The sequence below is a fragment of the Carya illinoinensis genome, chromosome 4 (genome assembly GCF_018687715.1).
Source record: "Carya illinoinensis cultivar Pawnee chromosome 4, C.illinoinensisPawnee_v1, whole genome shotgun sequence".
NCBI classification, from domain to species: domain Eukaryota; kingdom Viridiplantae; phylum Streptophyta; class Magnoliopsida; order Fagales; family Juglandaceae; genus Carya; species Carya illinoinensis.
Window position 1 is genome coordinate 14,904,460 of NC_056755.1, and position 25,500 is coordinate 14,929,959.

Below are 25,500 nucleotides of genomic sequence, written 5' to 3' on the forward strand. Positions count from 1 at the left end.
TGAAACGGAAAATCTTGTTTTAACGGTTTTTCTTGTTTTTCCGTTAAAGTTAACACCGTTTGTTTTAACGGTTTGGCACATAAAATGAAGACATAAATGTTGAGAGAGATAGCATTCAATGTTGTTATATGATTTATTAATTTCAATAATTATAATACTTAATAGTTTATATAATAATAAGTAATTAAAGATTAGTTATTATATTTTTCTCTTTCTCCTTAACATATACACGTGTATTAGGTGCATAAGACGTGAATCCCTAAGTATAATATACGTATATTATACGTTTCATTAACTCAGATTATTGAGTATTCCAAATTTAAAAATCTCATATAATATATAATACAAGTGTGTTTAATTAAAGTGTTTTTTTTTTCCATGGTAGTAAGACGTAACTTCCGCTAAGTCATATTCCATATGTGGGCTTGCTATGATAGGCACGTGACAAAGGCCGTGATCCTTGAGCTAATCAAGAAAGAGTAAATTCGGCCAACAATTTCAAAATATATTTTATGATTTATATATATGCTATATATAGAAAATATTATACCACAAATTTTATAAAAAGATTATGTTTTAACTTTATGTTGTCCCTGATCGACTCAACCAACAACAAAATAAGAATTTTAATATTGTCTCTATTGATTATCTACAGGATGACATAAATTGATGAATTATAATACAAACATCAAACGACACATATTTTGAACTACCGTTTGTGTTAGACTTTTATTAAATTTTTCATATACATCTTTACTAAAATTATAGATGTTATAAACATATATTGGATTATATGATATTTTGAACTAATTTTTTTATTTTCTCCAATATGTCTTAAATTATTAAGTGACATCAATAATTTTTATAAAATATATATTATTTTTTACAAATAATTATTTCATAAAATTAGACAAACGTGCTTTGCACGTTACTCCTACCTAGTGGTAAAAAAAATATGTCTTTATTACATAAAAATTTCATAAAAATAAATGCACAAATATAATAAGATGATTCGATAATAAACCAGTAAGCTAGACTACTAATATGTAGCCCTTTTCATGTATTTACGTCTTATTTTGACCGTTTATATATTTTAATTTTTTTACTTAATAGTTAAAAAAATAAATATTAATATATTGATATATTTTTTTATTTTTTTATATATCTAAAAATACTTAAAAATAAGGAAAAGAAAAAGAAAAAAAATTTCAAAGTGACATTTAGGTTAATTTAGTTGTTAGACTGTATTGATATCAATTTAATTTTATTTAATTTTAAATCGAATCTAACATTTAAATACATAATTTTTAAATTATTAAATTTATTTTAATTTAAAATCTCTTTACACATAAAATTTATAATTTTTTTTAACTTTCTATAAATAATATTAAATGTATCTTAATATTTAAATATATTTAAATTAATTTTAAATAAATTTTACAATACTCATTTCATTATTTTAATTTATTATTTTTTTATAAAGAACGTTCAAATCCAAATACAATTATTTATAAAGAACGTTCAAATCCAAATACAGCCTTAGCCTATGGGGCACGTTTAAGATCACGACTGGATGGCAGACTAGCATTATCATAAAAATAGAGACGCGGATGGGAGACCACGACAGGTCACAGCAAGCGCCATTTATTAATTTGGCCTTACATGGACACGGAAAAACGTTTTTTTCAAGCCCGCCCGTGGAATGCACACATTTATTTTATGGATTGATAGAAAATATGCTTGCAATTTCTTGTCCACCCCAGCATTATCTACATTCAATACACATATATATAACAGCATGCTGCAGCTACCTCCGGACTCCTCAGCCTCCTTGACTACTGATCATAAAACACAAAACACTTTCAATTAACATCCACGTCTATAATGATGATCAGCACCAGCAAGATGAGCGTTACCCCAGGCGTGCAACCATCCTCAGAATCGCCTCTATATTCGTCTCCCCCACCTACATCTCTACCGCTGCGCACAATCCCCGGCAGCCATGGTTGGCCACTGCTAGGCCCCATCTCCGACCGCCTCGATTACTTCTGGTTCCAAGGCCCCGAAACTTTCTTCAGGAAGCGAATTGAGAAGTATAAGAGCACAGTTTTCCGCACCAACGTCCCTCCCTCCTTCCCCTTCTTCACCAACGTTAATCCTAACGTTGTAGCTGTCCTCGACACCAAATCTTTCTCGCACCTCTTCGACATGGATCTTGTGGAGAAGCGGAACATCCTCGTTGGTGATTTCATGCCCAGTGTCAAGTTTACTGGAGATGTTAGGGTTTGCGCTTACCTTGATACTTCTGAGCCACAACACTCCAAGGTATTTTTACCTACTTTTTGACTTTCGTCCCTTCCAGTTTGAACTTTTCATCTCCTTAATTTTGGGAATCCATTAAAAAACTCATATAATTCATTAAATTTTTTTAATAATAAATTTCAAGCATTAAATATGCATTTAAATTTATATACAGCAATATTATTCTTATTTTTATTAATATTTATCCTAAAAACGATCGTACGTGATAAAAGTAAATGAGATAATTGGGTTAAATTTTAAGAACTAAACCTAATTTTAATAGGAGCTAAATTAAAATTAGCTGATTAATTTAGCCTAATTTTTCTAAAATGGTTAAATTATCTTAATTTTAAATTATTATTTATTTATTAATTAATTAAAGAAATGATTATTAACGTATTGATTTTTTTTTATATTTTTAAAATTATTTAAAAATATAAATAAAAATATTAAAAATATTAAAAAATTAAATTTTACATAAGAATCTAAGAATCACCGATACCCTAACAGTACTCTTTTATTAATTACGTTATGGCTTCTCTTGACTTTTCCGTGGGAACATCGAAAAAACAAATTGAATTTTCCAAACATATCTTATATGCTTTTCTTTTCTTGGTTAGCTTTTTTTCTATCATGGAAAATGACATGGGTCCTGACAGCTGGCAATTTGTCTCGACTGTTTTTGTTTTTAATATTTATTTTTAATAATTAAAAAAATATTTTTTAATAATATTGTGAATTTAAATATTTAATAATATTAAAAAATTATAAAAAAATTGAAATACTATCAGAAAACATCATGTGTCGGTAATTATCAGTCATATCGAAGCTCTTCGATCAAGACAGTACGTACTGTCACAAGAAATGAAGATAGGTACCACTGGGACCATAATAATTTTAGGTGGTCCCGGGACTTTCTGGGCTATGAAAAACATTGCTTTTACAGCTATATCTTAACACGTGTAGCATGCAGCCACATCATCCTCATAAAAATAATTTTGTACAGGATAGGAAAATCAAATACAAAATAAATAATAAATAAGTAATAAAATAATAATAATTTTATCATTTTTCTGTAGTATATATACATAGATAGTGATAGACTTATTATTCTATCGTTATCTATTTACTATTTATAAAATATTAAGATTTTTTTATTATTATTTTTATTTTTTAACATCATTAGCTATTAAGAAAAAATTAAAAAAATATATAATTTTATTAATAGTCACTTCCTTAACTATTAAGTAAAATAAAAAATTAAAAAAAAATCAAATGCAAATTAAATAGTAAATAGATAGTAAAATAGTAATAATCCTATCATTTTTCTATATATATGTAAAATATTGACGTGACAGTAATTTATAAGTGAATAAATTATTATTAGAAAAATAGATAAAATCATAGGATTATTAAACAACATTTAGGCCCCAGTAATTTTCAACTTTGTTTTTCATTTTTCAAGCATCTACATATATTTCTCTGTGGTTTTGAAGTACGTAAAATGGTTGGGACATGGGAAAGTTGCACGGGATTTATATGGAAATTAAAGCTTCAAAATTATATTTCAAGCTTTCCTTGTAAATTGTGTGCAGATCGATCCACTCTGTAAGTATATATCATTGTTCTTTTGGCTGATTCATATGTCGTATAAGCCATATCCATGACTTATATAATATGATGGCTCTTGCTCTAATAATCGTTTAGGAAATTAATGAATTTAGCATGACATGTGATTGTAATTTCTCTAATTAAAACTCCCATGTTCACATCTTTAAATTGAGCCACGTGGATACATAAATTTTTTGTGAGTACAGTTAACTTAGCAAATATCAGAATCACCATATGTTATAATTTATATTTTCATCCCACTGTGTTGATGTGATGATTATCCCTAGATCAATTATTTAAGAAGAAAAAAAAAAGATTAAGATTGATGGACAATAGAAATAAACATTAAGATTAGGATTATCTATAGCTGCTGGCATACATAAAATCCTATATATATATATATATATAGACATATATGGAAGATTAGAGATAAGTTAATGAACATTAAGAATTAGGGATGTTCAACTGGGTTTCGGACTGGGTATCTGGGTATACCCGGGCAGGTCAAACTTAAATATTCCATAAAATGAATATATATACTATGAATTATGATTTTGGGTGATTTATTATAAACTAACAATAATAGATAAAAAGCATTTTAAGAAATCAAGAACACTAGGACCAATAAGCGTGTTACAACATACATGACCAAAAATTACATGATGAACACAACCTAGTTGCAAAAATATTCAAGAATGAATCAATCAATTATGTATTTAAAACTTAAACGAATTAATCAAGATTCGTGCTTTCATCATTATAACGTATTTATACATGCAGCAAATCATGATGACTATTAGAAAACATTTCACATGAGCCAAAATGTAAAAGCAGTAACATCACAGAGAAGAATGGGAAAATTCAAAAGTATCATTGGTTCACTACTTTTACATGTCTATTTATATACCTTGTAATGTAAAGGCTAAATATGTAAATACAAGATTAAAGTACAAGATTACAGTATCAAAATAATAGAAAAGGCATGATTTTCTCCTTCAAATCTGGAAACTCTCTCAATCAGTGCAGTCCTAGTCCTTGATTACAGCTGTGCCAGCTTGATCTTGGATGGTAGATTCCTTCTTCATGTATGCCGTGATTGCAGCATATATAGTGGTTAAAACAAAACACATCAGACCCAAAACCTCCCATCTAAGAAACATATAGAATCTAAAGATTTCATGTTGTCGAGAAATCATACATGACAATTTTCTTAGGGCCCCAAGCTTGAATAGGAAACGGTAAGAACTAGAAGAATTGTGAAAAAGTACTACTAATTCACAGTGCAAAAATACCACAGAATAGCGATTATAGTCGGTCACCCATTTTAGCAGTCCTTGTATATATATATAGCTTGGTGATCAGTTAATTTGTAGTTCAATTGATATGTTCTCTCTTTGCAGTAACAAAAGAGATCCACCGGTCATGGGTTTTAACTTCACAGATGCATCCTCTCTTTGTAGAAATAAAAAATAAATAAATAAATAAAAAATAAAAAAAGGCAAAAAAAGTCGTGAATATAATCACTGGCTTAGGGTATGTTTGGAAACAATTTCCATGAATTTCTTATTTAATGTTCTACAAAACTTTCATGTGATCACCCAGTATTATTGAGACATTGATAATTTAATATTTTGACTTCTTGAGAAATCAAAGTAATTTAATATATGAGTTCATTTAACTTAATAATAGTAAGATCAGCCCTAATTGTTATGGTCAATTTGAATAATATTATGTTGAAATGATATTAATATTTTTATAACATTTGAATCACTATGGTCAAATTCATGAATACATCCCAAATGATCATTGTTAATATATATGTTATAGTCTTATTAGGTAAAATATCGAACTTTATCAGTACCGACTACGACCTTGACCATGACCACTACTAATTTCTCCATTCATGCTTACATGCAGCTTAAGAGCTTTGCCATGGACATCCTAAAACAAGGCTCAAAAACCTGGGTCACTGAAGTCTTAGGAAACCTAGAGACGATGTGGGATGGCATCGAGTCGACGATCTCCAAGTCAGGCAGTGCCAGCTACATAATCCCTCTCCAACAGTTCATATTCAAGTTCCTCATGAAATCCCTCGTCGGAGCTGATCCCTCTGTTTCCCAAGAAATTGCTGACAGCGGCTACATCATGCTCGACCGCTGGCTTGCAGTGCAGCTCCTCCCCACTGTAAAGATAGGCATCCTTCAGCCTCTAGAGGAGATCTTCTTGCATTCTTGGGCGTATCCATTCCTCCTTGTTAGCGGGGACTACAAGAAGTTATGTGACTTTGTGAAAAAAGAAGGTATTGTTTATAAATTACTACTACTCCTTAATATTTCACCCAAAAAAAAAAACAAAAAACAAAAACAAAACACCTTGTAATTTGCATTAAATAGAGAAAATTCTATTCCGACATGGAATGGCATAATAATCAATTCATTCTTGACTTATTTATTTGTGTCTTCATATAGGTAAGGAAGTACTGAGAAGAGGGGAGACCGAGTTTGGACTGAGTGCGGAAGATAGCCTTCACAATTTGCTATTCATTCTGGGCTTCAATGCCTTTGGTGGGTTCTCAGTTTATCTACCGGGTTTAATGAGTAGAATAGTGAGTGACAAGACTGGCTTACAAGAAAAGATAGGAACAGAGGTGAAAGAAAAAGCTGGGTCGACTCTGAGTTTTGACTCGGTAAAAGAGATGCCACTCGTTATGTCACTCGTGTATGAGACCCTACGACTTAGCCCGCCCGTGCCGACTCAATACGGCCGAGCCAGAAAAGATTTCATACTGAGTTCGCACGACTCGGTATACAACATAAAAAAGGGTGAGCTACTCTGTGGGTATCAGCCATTGGTGATGCGAGATCCAAAGATTTTCGATGATCCAGAGAGTTTTAAACCAGACCGGTTTATGAATGAAAAAGGATCTGAGTTATTGAATTACTTATATTGGTCAAATGGGCCACAAACCGGGTCACCGAGCACTTCGAATAAACAGTGTGCAGCGAAGGACTATGTGGTCCTCACTACAGCTCTGTTTGTTGCTTACATATTTAGTAGGTATGATTCGATTGTTGGAGACTCAAGCTCAATCACAGCCGTTGAAAAGGCACAGTGAGGTTATGATTGATTTTGATAAGCTGTTTGTGGGCATTTAAGTCTTGTCCTTATACTCAGAAGAAGCAAGCGTCTAAGTAAATCTATATATTGATATGGTTTTATATGATACGTTAGATTTATTTTACAATAAAGTAGTTTTATAATCTGACGTACTATATCAAACTATGTCAGTTTGTAAACTTATTTTTGTTAAATCTCTTTGTATTTAAAATATTGCTCTTTGCTTTACACCAAGTTTAGGAGGTGTCCACAACCTTGAATGAATAATATGCTTGGTTAGTGACTTTAGAATACCTCAATACAATTCACAAACTTTTCACTATACTTTTTACAAACCATTCACTACTTTTTATCTAATATTCACATATCATTTGAGATTACTTAAACATCTAAATGTAGGTTAAGAGTGTTTATTGGAAAGTTGCCATCAATTTTAACTACTTTTTATCTAATATTCACATATCATTTGAGATTTCTTAAACATCTAAATGTAGGTTAAGAGTGTTTATTGGAAAGTTGCCATCAATTTTAACTAGCAGCAAATGTTCGGTCAAGATTTCCTATTTAAGTATTAGGTCATAAGAAATTAAGGTAAAAAGGAAGTGAATATTTTAAAGATGGATTAACAATAAATAATTCATAAATAATTATTAGATATTTTTGAAGTACAGACACGTGCTACTCACACCTATCATTGGATGGCATATCAATTAAAATAGATATTTATAAAAATAATTTTAATTACATGACATATTATGATAGGATGAGATAGGATGAGACGATCATATAATCAATACTCTAGAAGTACTTAATAATAAAGCATTCGGATGTAGCTAACAGTATAACCCTTGTTGAAGTTCCAATTTCCATATTTGATATTTGTACAACAAGAAGGCATCGATCTGATCAGCATGCCAATAATTCAACCATGCATAATATTGCTGGATTTTAAGCTGCATGCAGTGACAGTGTGCATATTCGATAAAGAAAGGGAAAAACATTTCACACCTATTTTGACATTTAATCACAAATTCTTGATTTCACACCTATTTTGACATTTAATCACAAATTCTTGGTTTACTTTGAAATAAGAATGAACAATATAGTAGTCTAATCTGTTAGTCTTACAAATGAAACATCTAACTAAACTTGGGGAGAGAGAGAGAGAGAGAAATCTGTGCATGTTTGTGCTATTGGCAAATTGCAGAAGCCTCATGACAAGTTTCTATATTTGACTACAAATAATAAAAAATAGTTTAGATAGCTTGAGGTGATGAACAGAATCATGATAAAAATGTGACGCTAGTGAAAATTTATCACAACCAGCAGAGATTCACCTTCTAGAACAATAGCCTTAGATTGTTCCTTATGTGGCGAATATCGAGTTTCTATGAAGTCTGGACAGTTCCCTGATTTTGAGTATGAGAGTTGGCAATCCCTTCTTTCCATCCTCTCTGACGTGCTCTCAGCTCCCACATGGCTGTCAGTTTCTTTTGAGCCACTAATGTTGCTTCAGCTTTCTCTCTTGCTTCCTCACATGTTTCCATACCTGAACTGCACTTATCCGCTTCCTTTTGATACTGGGATGTAATCTTCTTTGCCTCAAGGAGAGCCATGTCAGCACGCTGCTGATTTTCCAAAGCCTCAGCTTCCCGAAGCTTCAGTTCCTCTGTCAACAGCTCCGCAAAATTTTTTTCAGTGTCTTCACTCACTTCTGGGTCATGCTTTGCACAATCTGCATTATATATTCCAGATCCAAAAAAGAAAAAAATAGTATTACCAAAAGAACTGAGATTCGATACCATCAAATCCTCATTATCATCCTCTAATTGCTAACTGATTTCCGACAACCAATCTCAAGTTGATTGAAAGCATGAGAATAAGAACATACAGGGTATTTGATGCCAATTATCAGACACGTCACATCCCATGTAAACGTTAGGTGATATGTTTTCCAGAATGCCGAATGGGATGCCAGTTTAAGGCCAAGTAAGAAAATTCGTGCAGGAATATCAATGGCTTTTAAGTATTTTCACATTTGCATTATGTTGTCTACCCGATACGTCTCTCCAATACAAAAAGAATGTGGAAATCCCTTGGTTCCAAAATAAAAGTAGAATTAAGGGAAAAAAATTTTTAAACCTCCAAATTTCCACTTTGTGCTTTCTTGCCATTTTAATTTGCACCTCAGACTATCACTATTTGGGAATTTGCACTCTTGGTTAAGATTAATGAATATCGTGATCAAGGGTGCAAATTGCCAAAATGTGGCAGTTTGGATTGCAACTTGATATTTTTAGTAGTTTGAGGTCCAAATCGAAAAGAAGGTGGGTAGATTGGGCGTGCCAAATGCACTTTCACCTTAGAGTTATAACCACAAAAGACTATAAGAGGACAATACCAAAAATCATACACATGAAAACTACAAAAACAATATGGAAAACAAAAGGTGGGACATTACTGGAAATTATAGTTCATTGAATGGAAATATTCTCCTATGCTACACTTCCACAATCTTCTATAAGTGACTAGACCCAATTATCTCCAAAAAAAAGAAAAAAAAAAAGAAAAAAGAAAAAGAAAAAAGAAGAAGATAGAAGAACAGAAAGTATTCAAACGAAACGTCTTAAAAAAAATAAAGTAAAGATTTATTTTCTGTGTCCCCTGATACTAATCTGAATTAACTTTAAAGTGTAGAAGTGAATATTAGAGAGGATTGTCTGCTTTCAGTAAGTACTTAGGGAATATTTGTTTATCTCAGTTTTCAAAACAGAGCATTATTGCACATGCATGCCAGTGATATCATGAAAAAGCCTTATTAGAACAGATACTTAACAAATACCCCTTCTACATTTGACGGTGTAAATTTGAAATGGCATATTAAAAGAACAGAAACTAAACTAAACTAAACCAAACCAGGTAAGAATGTACACGCCAGCTGCCAGAATAGTGATCCATCATAAACAAGAAACTGCATGCTGTGTAACTGGAAGGAGAGATAAAACGTTCTCCATTTCTACCATGCAAATGCTTATGGGAATACTATTAAAAATAAAATTTGCATTCTGGATTCATGAAACATAAACTGAGATAGTTAATTCATGAAACAGAAACTAACCTGCAAAAGAACCATTGTTCAATCCTGCAATAAGTACATACAAAGAACCCAAATTAAGTGCATGCTTCATTATCAGAATTATCAGAAGGTAGGAGCAGAATATCAAACATCATTTAATCCACGAAGAAAGTAACTGACAATATGAAGACAGACTAGGTGAATGGGAATTAGAATCTGGGTGTGTCTATTGTTCACAACAGGCCCACAGACAACAATTCTTTTTAATTTATTTTTTATTTTTTATTTCAAATCAAGGAATACACAGTCTGATTGTGGGGGTGCAAAATCCCTTCATATCCAGGGATCTAAAACCAGTCAAATTGAAGCCTAGTTCTTCATATATATAGAATATTTGGCTTTTGCAAGATTTGAAATGTAGGAAGGAAAATGCTACACGCCTTACAAATTGCATGCATACAGTGGTGTTATTGGACATTGACTGCAAGGAGAATGGATTAGGATTGAGGATTTTTCAAAGCATAGTCGGAACGTTTTAGATTGGAATCCTCAATATGAGGATATCGAGGGAAAATCAAAATATTCTAGCATAAGCAAGGATATCAATGCGTATCAGAATTCTCTCTGTTTTTACTGGCTTTTTTGGGTCAGTGTTTTCGAAGTATCTGTATTAAAAGGGGTTAAAATCGCATTTATCAATATGCAAAAACTAAAAAGATTTGATACGCAAAAAGAGAACTCATTGAAAAGTTCAAATCCAGGGCTTATGACACCCAGCAAATGCAGAAACTTCAATGTTCATATCAGAGAAGTCAAATACGATTTATCAACACAATTTAAGATAGATCTGGAACGAATTGGACACAACGGAAGACTTGAGTCACAAAATGAAAAGTCTAGGAAAGCAACATCAAAGCCTTAGCAACTAAAGAGAGACGACTCAGTGCTACACAACTCAAAATTAAACAAACCCGGATAAGCAAACATTAAGAAACTACGAGATTTCTAAAGAAATTAATAAATATCTACATCTCAAACTATAGTTCCCGTAAATCTACACATTGCCAATTATTCATCAAGAATTTTAGAGGGAGAGTGAGGGAGAATCATTGAATTAAACGGTGTAAGCAATCGTATTATCCCTTCAATGCATGCGATCTACACGAACCTTGTTTTTGGGTTTTTTCCCTTGGGCAGATCGAACAAGAAAAACAAAGAGATCTAAGGAAGGAAAGAGAGATTTTGGAAGGTAGAGATTAAAAACAAAAAGCGTACCTTCGGGGATGGAGAGGAGAGGCTGAGATGAACAGTCGCACTGGCAAGGAGGGCAGGAATTTGAGGAGTGGCTGACGGCGGCTAATCCCTCCATGGAATGCCAGTAGAGGGGTGGCCCGAGAATGTATCCCGCTATGCACAGCCCCATGACCGCCAACCCCACCTTCAACACCGTTGGATTATTCATTCCCATATTCGTAGACACAGAGAGAGAGAGAGAGAGAGAGAGAGAGAGAGAGATAGAGAGAGAGGCAGTTGTCGGCAGCAGCGTAACTCAGCTAGTCTACGTCTTCGTGGTCTTCGTCTTCATCTTCTCCTTCGCACTTAACTATCAAGACTATTTACTTTTTAAATAAAATAATAAGATTAATGCTTCGAATAAAAGAATTATACTAAAATAATCTTTTAAAATAACGTAATTTTATTGATATATTAAATTTATTTTATAATTTTATGTTAGTTTTAATATTGGTTTTTGCGACTTCGAGCGGCTTTATTTACTGTATTATGTTAAGGTTGGGGGGAAGGGTAGTGATAGGATTACACTCTATTACTATCAATCTATTATTCATGTATTTCAAATTTTTTTATTTTTATTTTATTTTATTTTAAGTATTTTTTTAATATTCTTAATCATTAAAAAAAATTAAAAAAAAAACTTACTAATACTCACTTTCTTAATTATTAAGTAAAATAAAAAATTAAAAAAATTAAATACAAAAAGAGTAATAAATGAGTTGTAATGGAGTAGTAGCTAGGCCTGCAACCCGGCCAACCTGGGCTGTGTTTGGACCCGACCCGACCCGGTCCGATTCTCAAAAGAACAAAACACAACTCGATCCGACTTCACTTAGAATACTGAAATAGGCACAGAACTCGCCGGATCTCCACCACGAACTTGGTGTAGCAGGAAACATACAACATAGTGGAGAAGCCGGCTGAACAATAAGACGACGACAACCTGCGTTTTCCTTGGTCTCGTACCCTGTAAGAACGAAGACACCGCCGCCAATGACACACCGATGAGGATTGCCAGATCTCCTCCGCGAACTTGGTGTAGCAGAAAACATACAACAAGTGGAGACGCCGGCCGAACAATAAGACGACGACAACCCACGTTTTCCTTGGCCTCGTATCCCGTAAGAATGAAGACACCGCCGCCAATGACACACCGATGAGGAACCATGAATCGAGTCCACCAACCACGTTTTCCATCGAGTCCATGAATCAAGTCAAGACCCGATCCCTCAACCTCAACAGAGTCTCCATGAGTGCCCTCCCATATTTTCCCCAGCTCTGAAACCATCTCTTGGGGAGAAACTCGTCGATCTCTTGGGGAGAACTCGTCCCACCACGTGAAGGTCTTCTTCATCTCATGCTGGCTCTGAGCCTTCCGTCAAGTCCATGAATCGAGTAAAGATCTGATTCCTCAACCTCAACAAAGTCTCCATGAGCGCCCTCCCATAGTTTCCCCGGCTAGAAACGATCTCTTGAGGAGAACCTGTTGGCACGAACACCCCCCTTCCTAAAAATTTGAGATCTACAAAGAAAATAAAAGAAGATGAAGACGGGTTGAGTGAGTTGTACGGTCGAATCCGACCATTAGCCAAAACCGTTCTTCTCGGATCGAGTCGGGTTAGTGTTCACGGACGGGCTGGGTTGCTTGGTTTCCTGCACAGGCCTAGTAGTAGCTATATCATTTTTTGGAAAGGGAAATGCGCTCGTTTATGGACTATACAATTTTCAATTCTCCTGTTTTATTTATTTATATATATATAAATAGGTCTTCTCTTTTTTGTTCCCACTATTCCAAGAAAATTAATTAATATAAAGAGACTTTGTATACAGGAAAAAAAAATCATTGTTTTCTTAATTAGAAATAATAATTCTAGAAATTCGACAAATTTTTTTCTAAACAAAGAGTCTTTGTTAGACTATAAATTATTTTGTTTAAGCAAAAGATCATATATGAGTAGTGACAATTAAATTTTTATTTAATAATTAAGAAAGTGATTTTGAGTGTGTTGATGTATTTTTTTTTTTTTATGTTTTAAATATGTTTAAATATGTTTAAAAAATATAAAAAAAATTAAAAAGTGAATTTGAACTATGTAGCACGCCCAACAGTAACAGCTGGGCGGCACACTAGCGAGACTATGTACATAATCCTTAGGACCTTTAACGTAAGAAATATTAAAAACTAATGTCAACTTCATATTTGGCTCTTCAAACCTAATCAAAGTTTATGAAAGAAATACCATCATGTTTCTAAGAAACAAAACGTAGTATAGATAAATAATGCCTTACATTTTTCCAGATTTAGAAGAATGCCTTCTATTATTTCAATAGTTTCATACTAAAGCTTAAATTAGAGACATTATCTGATTTATCTCATATGAAGATCAATTCAAACACATCTTGTACATGATGTGTCATAATTGATCTGACCCAGAGAAAATCATGAGAAAACAGTAATAGAATTAGATGACCCAAGTCTCAACCCATTGCAGTCCTTCTACACCAAAATAGGAAAAGAAACGCCAAAGTGGCTGACTTGTATATGGTGGCTTTGGGAATCCCATGCTTTCCCTTTCGAAACAGCCCCTTAAAAAATGGCCAAAAGCATAACACCAACCAACTGCTGCAGAAAGCCTCCCCTAGCCCCGATCCACGCTCATCATGAGCTGGTGGATACTGCAACTTTAACAAGCTCACGACCAACGTAGTCAAGTGAACAAGCAAAATGGTTGTCCCCGACACAAAAATGGGTGACTCACTGAACGTAAAACTACCAGCATCATGATCATCACCACCACCACTATCACTGGGTTGGTCTTTTGGTGTAACTTCAAAAACTGTCTCAGATAATCCAAAGATTTTGAGCATAACACTAAAAAATCCAAACAACCGTGCTGTCATTGTGCTTACTCTTGTCATTCTCTGGTTATTCCACCATGCTCGAACCGATAGGCCAGCTCTCAGATATTCATGTAACGTGTTTATGTTGTTTGTGAGAAAGAGAGCAATTGGTACACATAGGGCTGGCTCCTGGACCTATATATAATGTACAAACATTAATTTTGAGCTTTTAAGAGGGAAAATTGTTTAGGGTTCTGGCTTAAATCTTACCTTGGGCAAAAAGTGGGAGTCGACAATAATACAATAGGCTGGAAGAAAAACATAGCATAGCTCAAAGACCGGGTGTAGGCCTGAACTGAGGATCAACAGATAGACTAAGCTTTGCCTCCATTGGAGCTTTGCAAAGAGGGAGGTAAATATGGGACAACCTCTGCTGAATAGAATTTCAAGCAAGCCGGTAGCCCACCTCTTTTGTTGGGTCATTGTGGCAGGGCCACCTGAGGGGGCACACCCAAGGAAGGCAGGTGGGTCTGGGGTACAATAGCAGGACCTCCAACCCCTTTTATGAATCAGTAGCCCTATTTGGACGTCCTCTGTTGCTGATCCATACAACCAACCCATCTGAAATGGGACAACCAAAAACATGGAAGTGCAAAAAAATAAGTAGAAAAACCATATATGCAAACTCATTTATTGAAATGAGCTTTAAATTTTGGACCCTTTTATGGTTTGCTAACTGACCTTTGTACCCCAACTAGTGCCATTCTCGTACCCACATCCAGATACTTGGTAGGCTGCCTCAATACAGCTTTGAAGACTGTTTGGTGGACGTGTTTTCCCTTTCAAAGCATCAGCAACCGATTTGATCAACTCCTTTGAATTCCCAAATTTCGAACATATATCCTCAGCCAAATTTGCTGTGAAAATGAGGAATGAAAACTAATTTTTCACACAAAAAGGGAAAACCTCATTAAATTATAAGGAGTACTTAAAGTTCCAGCCGAATTGACATTTCGAGAATGCATTTTTTAATTATTTTTTGAGTTCAGAAACATTGAAGTTTCTTCACTTACCATTAGTTGAGCCTAAATCATCTACCGACAGACCATAGATAATCTTTCTTCTGTGAAAACAACCTGTTCCTGTATACATTGGTCCTTGAATTCCTGCTGCTCCACGTCCTAAATGCTATGTACATAAGCAACATACAATCATTTTTCTTGTAAAACAACACGAAAATCTGTATATGGACGAGATCATCATATATTATAAGACTGAGCACAAAAAAGAAAAAGATATTTAAATTTGACCCACTTGGAGTGCAACCACCATTTGATTGCCATAAGGATCATCTTTTAATCCATCATAGAATTCTTGCGGGAATTGAGCAAATGCGATTTTTGATTCACTCTTGGAATCCAAGAACATGCACATTGCATGAAGAACAGCTTTTGGATTGTTCACAAACATGTCGCAGTCTACGTTGAGCATGTAGGGAGCATTCGTCATCAATCCAGACACTCTTGTCTATATAAATATTTGATAGAAGCAATGAATAATTAATATCTGTAGAGAATGAATCAATTCCATATGGTTTATCAACTCCTTTTAATAACTAAATAAATTAATTAATCTTACTAGAACGTTCATGGCTCCCGCTTTATAATGATTTGGATGATTATGCCGCTTCTCCCTATATATATAGACCAAATGAGGCAACCCATCTGGGAGACCTTCCTTGTTCTCCCACATAACCTGCAATTAAGATTCTTAAAATACATTTTTTTGGGAGATATGACTATTTTGATATATTTATAATAATTGCAGACAACATTACTTCCTAAAAAATCATAACATGAAAAAGAAGAAGAGAAAAGTACATAGAGCTCCTCAAATTACCAACCCAATTTGGTTGTCATGACTCATGATCTCCTTCGAAGTTTCACATAATTATATATTCTTTATGAAAAAAAAAAGAAAAATTCAAGCACATTTTCCTAAAAAAAGAAATTTAAAAAACTATTAGAACACTAAAAACTGAAAAAATATAAAAAGTATGCAAAGTGAAAACATAAACAATGGAAAATATCTTTAAAAACTGTACAAAAATTCAAAAATTAAAAAAAAGAAATGATCATTTTTTTTTTCAAAACTTAAATATCCGGACCGAGTTACACATCTGAAAAAACGGATCCAGATGTAGCTGGGTACGGACCCCTAGCTGGGTCAACAGTCTTGGTGATTTTACACAAGTCATAATGTTGAGTCATGTACTTGAATGGAGATTGGGTTCTCCATAAAATTTTCTATAATTTAACTAAAAATCATATTTTCTAAAATTTTTCCTTAAATTTTACTCATCTTTCAAAAACCTCATACATCACATTCTCTATTCTTTCTCTATTCTATTAAAATAATATTTCTTTATTATTTATTTATTACTTTTTTCTCTCATCTCCATTTATAAACTTAACTACAAACAATTATAAACTTAAAATAATGGTTTGGAGGCAAACAGTAAATCCCCATATTTGAAGATTCTTTATAGCAGCCCCATCCATTCACCCCAAAATGGGGAATGGGATGGGGGAGCGGTTTGGGATGAAATTCTCAAATATTTTCTCAAAAGTTGGAGAATTTGTGATTTTACGGTATAGGATGAGAATGCTCTTAATAATAGCTAGTATATTTACGGGGTTTTTTTTCTTTAAGTTAATCCGAAATTACACACATATAGATATGTCCCAGCGAAATGAAAAAGTGAGTTTACCTTGATAACGGTTGGATGGTTATTGCGATCGACATTCGAGAAATCTGCAAAATCACGAGGTGGCACAGATTTTTGGACTGCCACCTCAATTTTGTGGCAAAGCTGCTCATACTCATCCTACACGAGATGAAGACAGAAAGGCTCTATCTTTAAGATATATCAATTTTGAGATGAATTCTAACTCTGGCAGGCAATGAATTATTACTATTACCTTCATCCTTTTCCATTCATGTTGGAACCCCTTTGTCCTATCACTGAACGTTATAATGGGATCATTGGAAAGGTATCTAAAAGGAGCTCTAACTTGAATATCATACTTCCTACAAAATGGTACCCAAAGTTGGGCAAACTTTGAGGCCTCGACAAGGGAATAGTAGGTAAGAGGAGAACAGCCATCATCCGATACATAGCAAGCAAGCTTCTGAGCTGGGTAATCTACTGCCAACAAAGAGAGCACTGTGTTTACAAGGATGATAGGAGGTTCTAGCACAGGGTCTGCAGTCGTCACAAACATGTCCACTGAGGGAAGCTCATGTACCCTATATATGTTCTCAATAAAATGAAGAAGAAAATCATTAGAATATTAAGTTAGAAAATTAATGGACCTTTTATTATTAATCCCTCACTCTTTTATATTATTCCAACAATTCATGTAGCAAAGAAATCATAGCAGAATTACCCTTGCAAGAGACGGTCCGGGTACGTTTTGAATATCACTGGACTCCAATTGAGGTTGAGGACTAGAACCCAAGTGAGGGTCAACCATGACTCGCATAGGAAGGCAAGGAGCCAAGTGAGTCCTCCATGGTTTTTGAGGTGGAGAAAACGATAAGTAAGGAGAGAAAGGAGTAGGAATAAGATTATGATATTCAAGGTTCTTTGCAGAGTATTTCTAAGAGGGATTCTATCATGTAAAGGAAGACAGATTGGGCTCGCCATGGACCAGTAGATAGCCCGCTGCCTGTATTCAAGGTGTTCAAACCTCCATGACTGTTCACTAATTTATAGAGAACTATCAGGTGACTTTGTAGGTTGCCTTGATCATGACCATGATTTGTTGCGTATGTGGCTGTGAGGTGGGCATTAAATATTGTTTTGACTGAATAAGGAAGTTTTTTGAAGTGCCGATTGATCTTTTACCATTATTAGGCTTCAGTACTGTGAGCTTTAATATTATCATTTGTAATAAATATAGCATTAAGTTTGTTTGCTGGCACAAACATAAAATCTGACCGATTCATTTGTACTGTGCCATTTGATTTGTTTGCTGGCGTAAAGGATAATACTCTAAGGCTTGAAGCAATGTTAATCACGTTTGCTCTTCTAGATCAGTCAATAATCAAGGATAAAGATCAGTTGGAGAAGGATAAATCCAAACTAGAGTCAATAATCAAGTAGTAGTCAAGTAGGGTTGAACAAAAATCCGAAAATCCGACTCAACTCTGACTTCGACAAATCGGAGTTGGATTTGGAGTTTTTTTTTTTTTTTTTTTTTTTTTTTTCATTTTTCAAACAGAGTTAGAGGTGTCGCCAACCAACTCTGACATCGATTCGACTTCAACTTCATGCTCTGACTCTGATTTTGCCCTCTGACATCGAGGTGCCAAACCTTCTTGTCGATGTGAGCTCTTGGGGAAGATCAGCCTGTTATCCCTAAAATAACTTTTATCTGTTGAGCAACGGCCCATCCACTATGCACCGTCAGATCACCTAGGCCGACTTTCTTCCCTGCTCGACGGGTGGGTTTTGCAGTCAAGCTCCCTCTGCCTTTTTACTTGAGGACCAATCTCCGTCTGGCCTTCTACAATAGCCATAGTTCATCAACCGCGCTAATAAAACAATCTCATAAAACACATTACTAACTCCTCTTGACTTACCCTGAAACATTCTAGCGTTCCTCTCACGCCATATTCCATAAATTGTTGCTGCAAACATCTTTTTCTTGATTGGATTCGATCCCACCTATGCATGCAATTTCTTCTTCCCACGATTGAGAAGGAATGAGGACACCACTACGAACTAAAGTACTCAAACGATTATGATACAAATGAACCTAAACACTGAGGTTGTTCAAATGTGCACATGTCAACTAAACGGTATTCCCGTAGCAATTGGTGCTGACCGGATTTATCACCACTTTAGCTACTTCAGCGGCTTGGCTGGCTACTCAAGATTCCTAATTATTCCTTTTTCTGATGTTAGCAAGAGCCCCCTGACCCCTTTCTTTGTCTTTAATCCCCCCTGAACAAAATAAGTAAGGCCTCATTCTTTCTAATGAAAAAAAAAAAGAAAATAGGGAGTGATTGAGTTGAAATATTACATATTTCATACATTTAGAACCAAAATATTTTAATCATTTCATGACATTATTATTAGTTTTAGATAGAAAAATAGTTATTAGGCATGAAACCGAGTTGTGATTTAAATTGATTGATATCATAGTTTATGCTTAAATTTTATAACCTATGATTTAATTGGACAATAATTCTTTCTTCACATGCACAACATATTTTTAATATTTTAGTCTTGATTTTTTTCCTTTTATTTTTTATTTTTTTTAGGCCTTATTTCTTGGGCAGCAGTTCTTTCGTTGTGTTGAACCCAATGTTTCAAGTTTCGTATAATTATATATCTACACATTGATTTCGATGATAAAAAATGAATTCAAAGAATAAAGGAGTCTCAAACTCAAGTTGTCTATATAATGGAGTCAAGCACATCAAAAAATCAAACATGAGCAAGAAGGGAATAAATTCACATTAAATCTCATAGAGTAATGTTGTAAATTTCTTAAAAACTCAAAATTAGGATTAAGGTTCAAAATTAATATTTTATCATAAAACATTAAAATACATTTTCCACATGTGCATGAATATTTTAAAAATTTTGAAAGATGATTGATTGTCATCATTCACATGTGCATGCTTTATTTGAATATTTTCAAAAGTGATTGGTGCTCTTTTTGACTTATGCAAAAGGTAAATAATTTTGTTTGAAAAATTTGAAAAGTAAAGTGTACTCTTCTTGTCATATGCGAAAAGTAAAAAGATTAAGTTTGAAATTTTTTAAAAATGAATGATGTTGTCTTTGACATGTGAATTTTTTTAAATTTGAATATGAAGTCTCATATACTTATAAATAGATTATTTGAGAGTTTCAAATTTACAACACTAGCTAAGAGCATACAACATTCATTCAAAATTTTCATTCTCTATTCTCTTAGCATTGAGCCTTAATTATTGTTCATTTTGAGAAAAATATAGTTTGCACTGTATTGTTCTTATTTCACTAATTGATGAATGTTTTCTGATAACCTACCCACTATCAGCTCTTGTATCAGTAAAATGGTGTGTATAATCCTTGTGCGTATAGAAAGTGTTCTACACAGGGAATAGTTTAATCATCATGTGTAAGGTGATTGCAAGTGTAGAGGGTGTTCTACACGGATCATTTATAGCGGTATTGTTCAAATATGTAATAGATTTCTATCTCCACTTGAAGGAGGTTGAATAGTGAATTTAGAGATTCTCAAGGGGTAGCTTGAGGCGAGGACGTAGGCAGTGGGGCCGAACCTCGTTAACATACTAAATTTGCTTCTCTCTTATCCTTACTCTTTATATTTATTGCCGTTTCGTATTTTATTTATATTTTATATTGTATATTTGATTTATAATTATTAATTTTTTAAATATAACCCAATTCATCCCCTCTTATATTAGAGCACTAGTAGTGAGCTCAACAAACTTTAGCTAAAATTTAGCTAGAAAATTCATTTTTACAAATTTTAACTAGCCACTTTTTACAACACCAAATAATAGACTGAACAAATCTTTAACTATTCTATTAAAATATTGATTTTGAACTTTTTATATATTTTAATTCTAGTTGTAATTTGAATATGATTATATTAAATATTATGGTTTCATTAAAGTTTATTGTTGTATTAAAATTTATGGTTATATTATTGTTGTATTAAAGTTTATTGTTATATTAAAATTTATGGTTGTATTGTTGATGTGTTAAAATTTATGGTTATATTATTGTTGTATTAACGTTGATGTTTATATATTTTCAATGGTCATATTTTTTCAATGATCATATTATATGAGTTGGATATATATTTTTTAGTCTTATTTTTTCTAACGGCTATATTTTTAACCGTTATATTTTTCCAACGGATATTTTTTTTTAAAGGCTATATTTTTTAACGGCTATATTTTTACCAACGGTTATATTTTTTAACAGCTATAATTCTCTAATGGTTATATACTTTCACTATAAAACATAATATTTCCTTAACAATTTCATTCACTTCAACTCAAGTATCTATTTAAAACCTTTTCTTCTCATTTTCTTTCAATGGATCGTTCGTTTTTTTACAAAATGACATTTATTGATTTAGATTCTGACGAAGAATTTGAGATAGCAAGGCAACTTGCTTTGGAAGAATAAGGATCAAGCTCACGCGCTTCTTCTAAAAATGCACGTAGATTCATAAAGCTCGATTGATTGCAAGTCCACCAAAATCTATTTCGCGACTATTTTGCTGATCTTCCAATCTATCCTCACAAATATTTTCGAATGAGGTTTCGGATGAGTTGTTCTCTATTTCTTCGTATCCAAGCTGCAGTAGAAACTCATGAACCTTATTTTGTTCAAAGACGAGATAATTCTGGAAGGCTTGGTATTTCTTCTCTTCAAAAAATAACAGCTGCTCTAAGGATACTTGCATATGGTGTCACGACTGATTTTATGGATGAATATTTGAAGATTTGAGAGATTACTGCATTAAGAAGCCTAAAGATGTTTGTCAAAGCTGTTGTTTCAATTTTTTCTGAAGAGTACTTAAGAAAACCCAACAATGATGACATTGTTAGATTACTCGCAGTTAGTGAGAAACGTGGATTTCCAGGTATGTTAGGGAGCATCGATTGTATGCACTAGAAGTGGAAGAACTGCCCAACTGCTTGGCATGATATGTATTCTGGTCATATCCATGAACCAACAATGATTTTAGAAGCAGTGGCTTCTTACGATCTATGGATTTGGCATGCTTTTTTTGGGTTACCGGGGTCTTATAATGATATAAATGTGCTTGATAGATCATTTATATTTTCTGACCTTGCTCAAGGGCGTACTCCGATTGTTAATTACACTATTAATGGTCAGAACTATGCAATGGAGTACTATCTTGCTGATGACATTTATCCGAAATGGGCAACATTTGTTAAAACTATCTTAGTTCCACGAGAAAACAAGAAAAAATATTTTGCTGTAACCCAAGAGTCCGCAAGGAAGGATGTGGAGCGTGTTTTTGGTGTGTTTCAAGTACGATTTGTTATAATTCGGAGACGTGCACGACTTTTCCACATTGAAATACTCAATGAAATTATGATGGTATGCATAATTTTACATAATATGATTATTGAAGATGAATGGACTGACAATGTAGAAAAAGAGTTCGAATATGAATAGTTGCCAGAAACTACACATGATCCAGTGTCAACTGGCCCTACACCTGAATTCAGCGAGTTCATTCAACGTCATCATGCTCTTAGGGATATAAGAATCTGTTCTCAACTCCAAACAGATCTCTTTGAGCACTTATGGCAACAATATAGTGCCGCATAAGACATGGTTGTATTAAGTTTATGGTTGTGTGCTTTTGTGGTTGTATTAAGTTTATGGTTGTGTGCTTTTGTGGTTGTATTAAATTTATGATTGTATTAAGTTTATGGTTGTATTAAATTTCTTGTTATATTAAGTTTATGGTTGTATTAAATTACTCCATAATGGTCAATCTGAAGTGATTAATCTAACAAACATAAATATAACATTATTCCATAATGATCAATCTGAAGTGATTAATCTAACAAACATAAATATAATACTACTCCATAATGGTCAATCTAAAGTGATTAATCTAACAAACAACAAATATAACATGAATCCATAAAATTGCACTACAGCTATTTTTTCCCAGCATGACTTGCAAGTATTTCCATTTGTTATTGAAGATAATATTGTTGTAGCATTGGAGGCATGGCACTTGTATTTAATGTCATATTTCTTTCATCTTCTTTCTTTTCTTGAAGACATGTTTTCACTTGTTGAAGTAGCACATTCTCTTTCTAAATACGCACTTCGTTTTGCCTAAGACTCAATTCCTCTTGCCTAAGACATAACATTTTATTGTCATGATCACGTTCTTATTGCATAAGCACAAGTTTACTCTTTCTAATTTCTGCCATCTCATTTAGTACTACAAGAGAGTCGGAGTTTGTCATTTCTTTTCTCTTTCGTTTCTCTTTTTCTACTTTACGACCTATTGGTTGTTCCAAATTTGAAGATGCAACATGAAAATCCTCATCTTCGCCTAGATTTATTGAATTTGGTGTCGAATCATTCGAACTTGGTTTCTTCTTCGGCTTCACTACGTCCATATGTTCCACCCACTTTGGATGGAATCTTAACATCCGCCAACAATGATCAAAGTTAAAAGACTTATTCTCTAACTCCAGGAACATAACCTTTGCCTTGCCAATCTACATACATAAAGCACCATGGTTCTAAATAAGTAAGATGTTAAAAAAAAATAGCATGTTAAAAAATAAGCTTAAAAGGTGCAAAACATACATTGTCTTGCTCATTAAACCCACTTGGATGCATTCCTTCGACTTGGGCCAAGTAACCACAAAACTTATTTATACCATGTTGAATTGTCGATCACCAATTCATTAGAGATGTGTAGTTGCGTAAAGAGTCAAACTTCTTGTTTTCCTCAAAATACTTATGAATTCTTTTCCATAATATCGTGTGCTTTTGATCTTTTCCTTGTACCGCATCTAAGGAAGTTTCAAGCCATCCCTCCACAAGCAACAAATCTTCCTCATTATTAAAATTATTACCTCGCTGTGTTTTTTGTCCACTCGGTTCAACTTCAATAACCTCAACTCGGGGTGGAGAGAGTTCTTGTTCATTTGTGGCACTCATAAAAAAGTCATTGTTATTTAGAAGATTTATGAAGTAGGCATCACGGTGAGTGGATAGATCTATTTCTAACAAGAGATGTGGGACAAGGAACTAGATAAAACATATATCCAAGACTAGATTAGATCTATAGCATGAACAAAGCTCAAAATATATATTTAACGAGTCATATACTCAGCCTTGCATAAGGCAGACTTGCAAATGTAACATTCAATATAACTCCAAACATATAACTTCACTATTTGACGGCAAATGAATACTCTAGTCAATCCACAAAAAAAACCCAAATTGGGCAATAGACGGTAGACAACATCCATCCTGACAAACACAGCCGATGATCACATTCACACAGTTCCTATATAGTAATCCAACATTGGCCAAACCGTGTTAGGTAAAAAGCTAAATCCCTTGAGTTTGCACAAACATTAACTAGTGTTTAATGGGAGGAGACTTTCGACCCAGTGCTACGTAAGTGTAAATTTCGAGAACCAACAGGTTCCATTGCAATTCGGAGATGGGACAATGGGTGAATTGCACAATTTCATAGGTCTCTTCAATAATTTTGAAAACCAGGTCAGCTAGAACTCCAACCTCATGTTTCCTTGACCAAGCTTCAGCCACTTGATGTACCACAAAAGGTTGAGAATTCAAAAAAAGAAAAAAAAAAATTTATTTCAAACAGAGATGCATCCAGAAAAATTCAATACACCAAATTCAATCCAGAAATCGCATAAAAAAAAAAAACCAGAAGAATCAAACTGAAAAATGGAGAAGAATCCAGCAAAGCCTATATTCCCCTATATTCCCAAAAAAAAAAAAAAAAAAAAAAAAACGAAATATGCAGAGAGCTCCTGGAGTTCGGCGGCTTACCGGTGCTCCTTAAACCCACTCGGAGTGGCGTCGCCATTCAGTGCTGCAGCTGGGAACCGATGGAGAGAGTTCCGTCCGGTGCGATGGGTTGCTCTCGTTCGATGCTGCAGCTGGGAGACGATGGAGAGAGTTCTGTCCGTGTGCTTTTTGGGCTGCTCTCGTTCGGTGCTGCAGCTGGGAGACGATGGAGATTCTTCAGTCCGTGTGCTTTTTGGATTGCTCTCGTTCAGTGCTTTTTGGGTTGCCGTTCGATGCTTTTTGGGTTGCTCTAGCTGGGAGACGATGGGTTTTGCTCAAAGTGAGGGAGATGAAAGGGAAAGGCAGAGTATTTCTTCGGCTACGCGGGAGAGAATGGGCAGCAGCGGTAAGTAATATTTTACTCCAAAATTAATATTTAACTTGTCACTTTCTCTCAATAAATTTGATCAATTATATATTTGATGGCTAAATTTACCGTAATTTTAATGAATTTATTGTAGCATTTTATTTCACATTTTAGCTATTTTTTATTATAATTTAACTTTATAGTAGTACTTTTAATGAGCAACATGTTGCCTTTTTTTATATTTAACACGCAGTGACATAAGAAAGAAAGCAAGACAGCAGTTTCTTGTTTCAGAAAGGAGATTGG

General features: G+C 33.9%; 3 protein-coding genes across 9 annotated transcripts; 1 reads left to right on the forward strand and 2 right to left on the reverse strand.

The window, feature by feature from the left end:
* The first annotated feature begins 1,761 nt into the window (after window positions 1–1,761).
* Window positions 1,762–7,263, forward strand: LOC122307330 (fatty acid hydroperoxide lyase, chloroplastic). Its single transcript, XM_043120149.1, has 3 exons — window positions 1,762–2,325; window positions 5,830–6,211; window positions 6,381–7,263. The coding sequence occupies exons 1-3, from the start codon at window positions 1,885–1,887 to the stop codon at window positions 7,025–7,027; spliced, it is 1,470 nt and encodes a 489-aa protein (XP_042976083.1). The 5' UTR covers window positions 1,762–1,884; the 3' UTR covers window positions 7,028–7,263.
* A 785-nt stretch (window positions 7,264–8,048) lies between these two features.
* Window positions 8,049–11,706, reverse strand: LOC122307331. The gene is made up of 3 exons (XM_043120150.1): window positions 11,381–11,706; window positions 10,148–10,171; window positions 8,049–8,764 (listed from the first exon to the last, which is right to left on the reverse strand). Exons 1-3 carry the CDS (start codon window positions 11,571–11,573, stop codon window positions 8,418–8,420), a joined length of 564 nt encoding a protein of 187 aa, XP_042976084.1. The 5' UTR covers window positions 11,574–11,706; the 3' UTR covers window positions 8,049–8,417.
* Window positions 11,707–13,573: 1,867 nt separating this feature from the next.
* On the reverse strand, window positions 13,574–25,322 carry LOC122307618 (cellulose synthase-like protein H1). Of its 7 annotated transcripts, none has more exons than XM_043120603.1 (10): window positions 24,870–25,322; window positions 17,689–17,809; window positions 17,221–17,548; window positions 17,010–17,126; window positions 15,878–15,994; window positions 15,554–15,766; window positions 15,313–15,427; window positions 14,981–15,156; window positions 14,510–14,860; window positions 13,574–14,434 (listed from the first exon to the last, which is right to left on the reverse strand). In XM_043120603.1, exons 1-10 carry the CDS (start codon window positions 24,904–24,906, stop codon window positions 13,877–13,879), a joined length of 2,133 nt encoding a protein of 710 aa, XP_042976537.1. In that variant the 5' UTR covers window positions 24,907–25,322; the 3' UTR covers window positions 13,574–13,876. The 7 variants fall into 7 exon arrangements, with proteins under 7 accessions (XP_042976537.1, XP_042976536.1, XP_042976540.1 ...); XM_043120602.1 differs by lacking the exon at window positions 24,870–25,322 and adding an exon at window positions 18,887–19,721 and having other exon boundaries at window positions 17,689–18,810; XM_043120606.1 differs by lacking the exon at window positions 17,689–17,809 and having other exon boundaries at window positions 17,221–17,444; window positions 24,870–25,316.
* Between the last annotated feature and the right edge of the window lie 178 nt (window positions 25,323–25,500).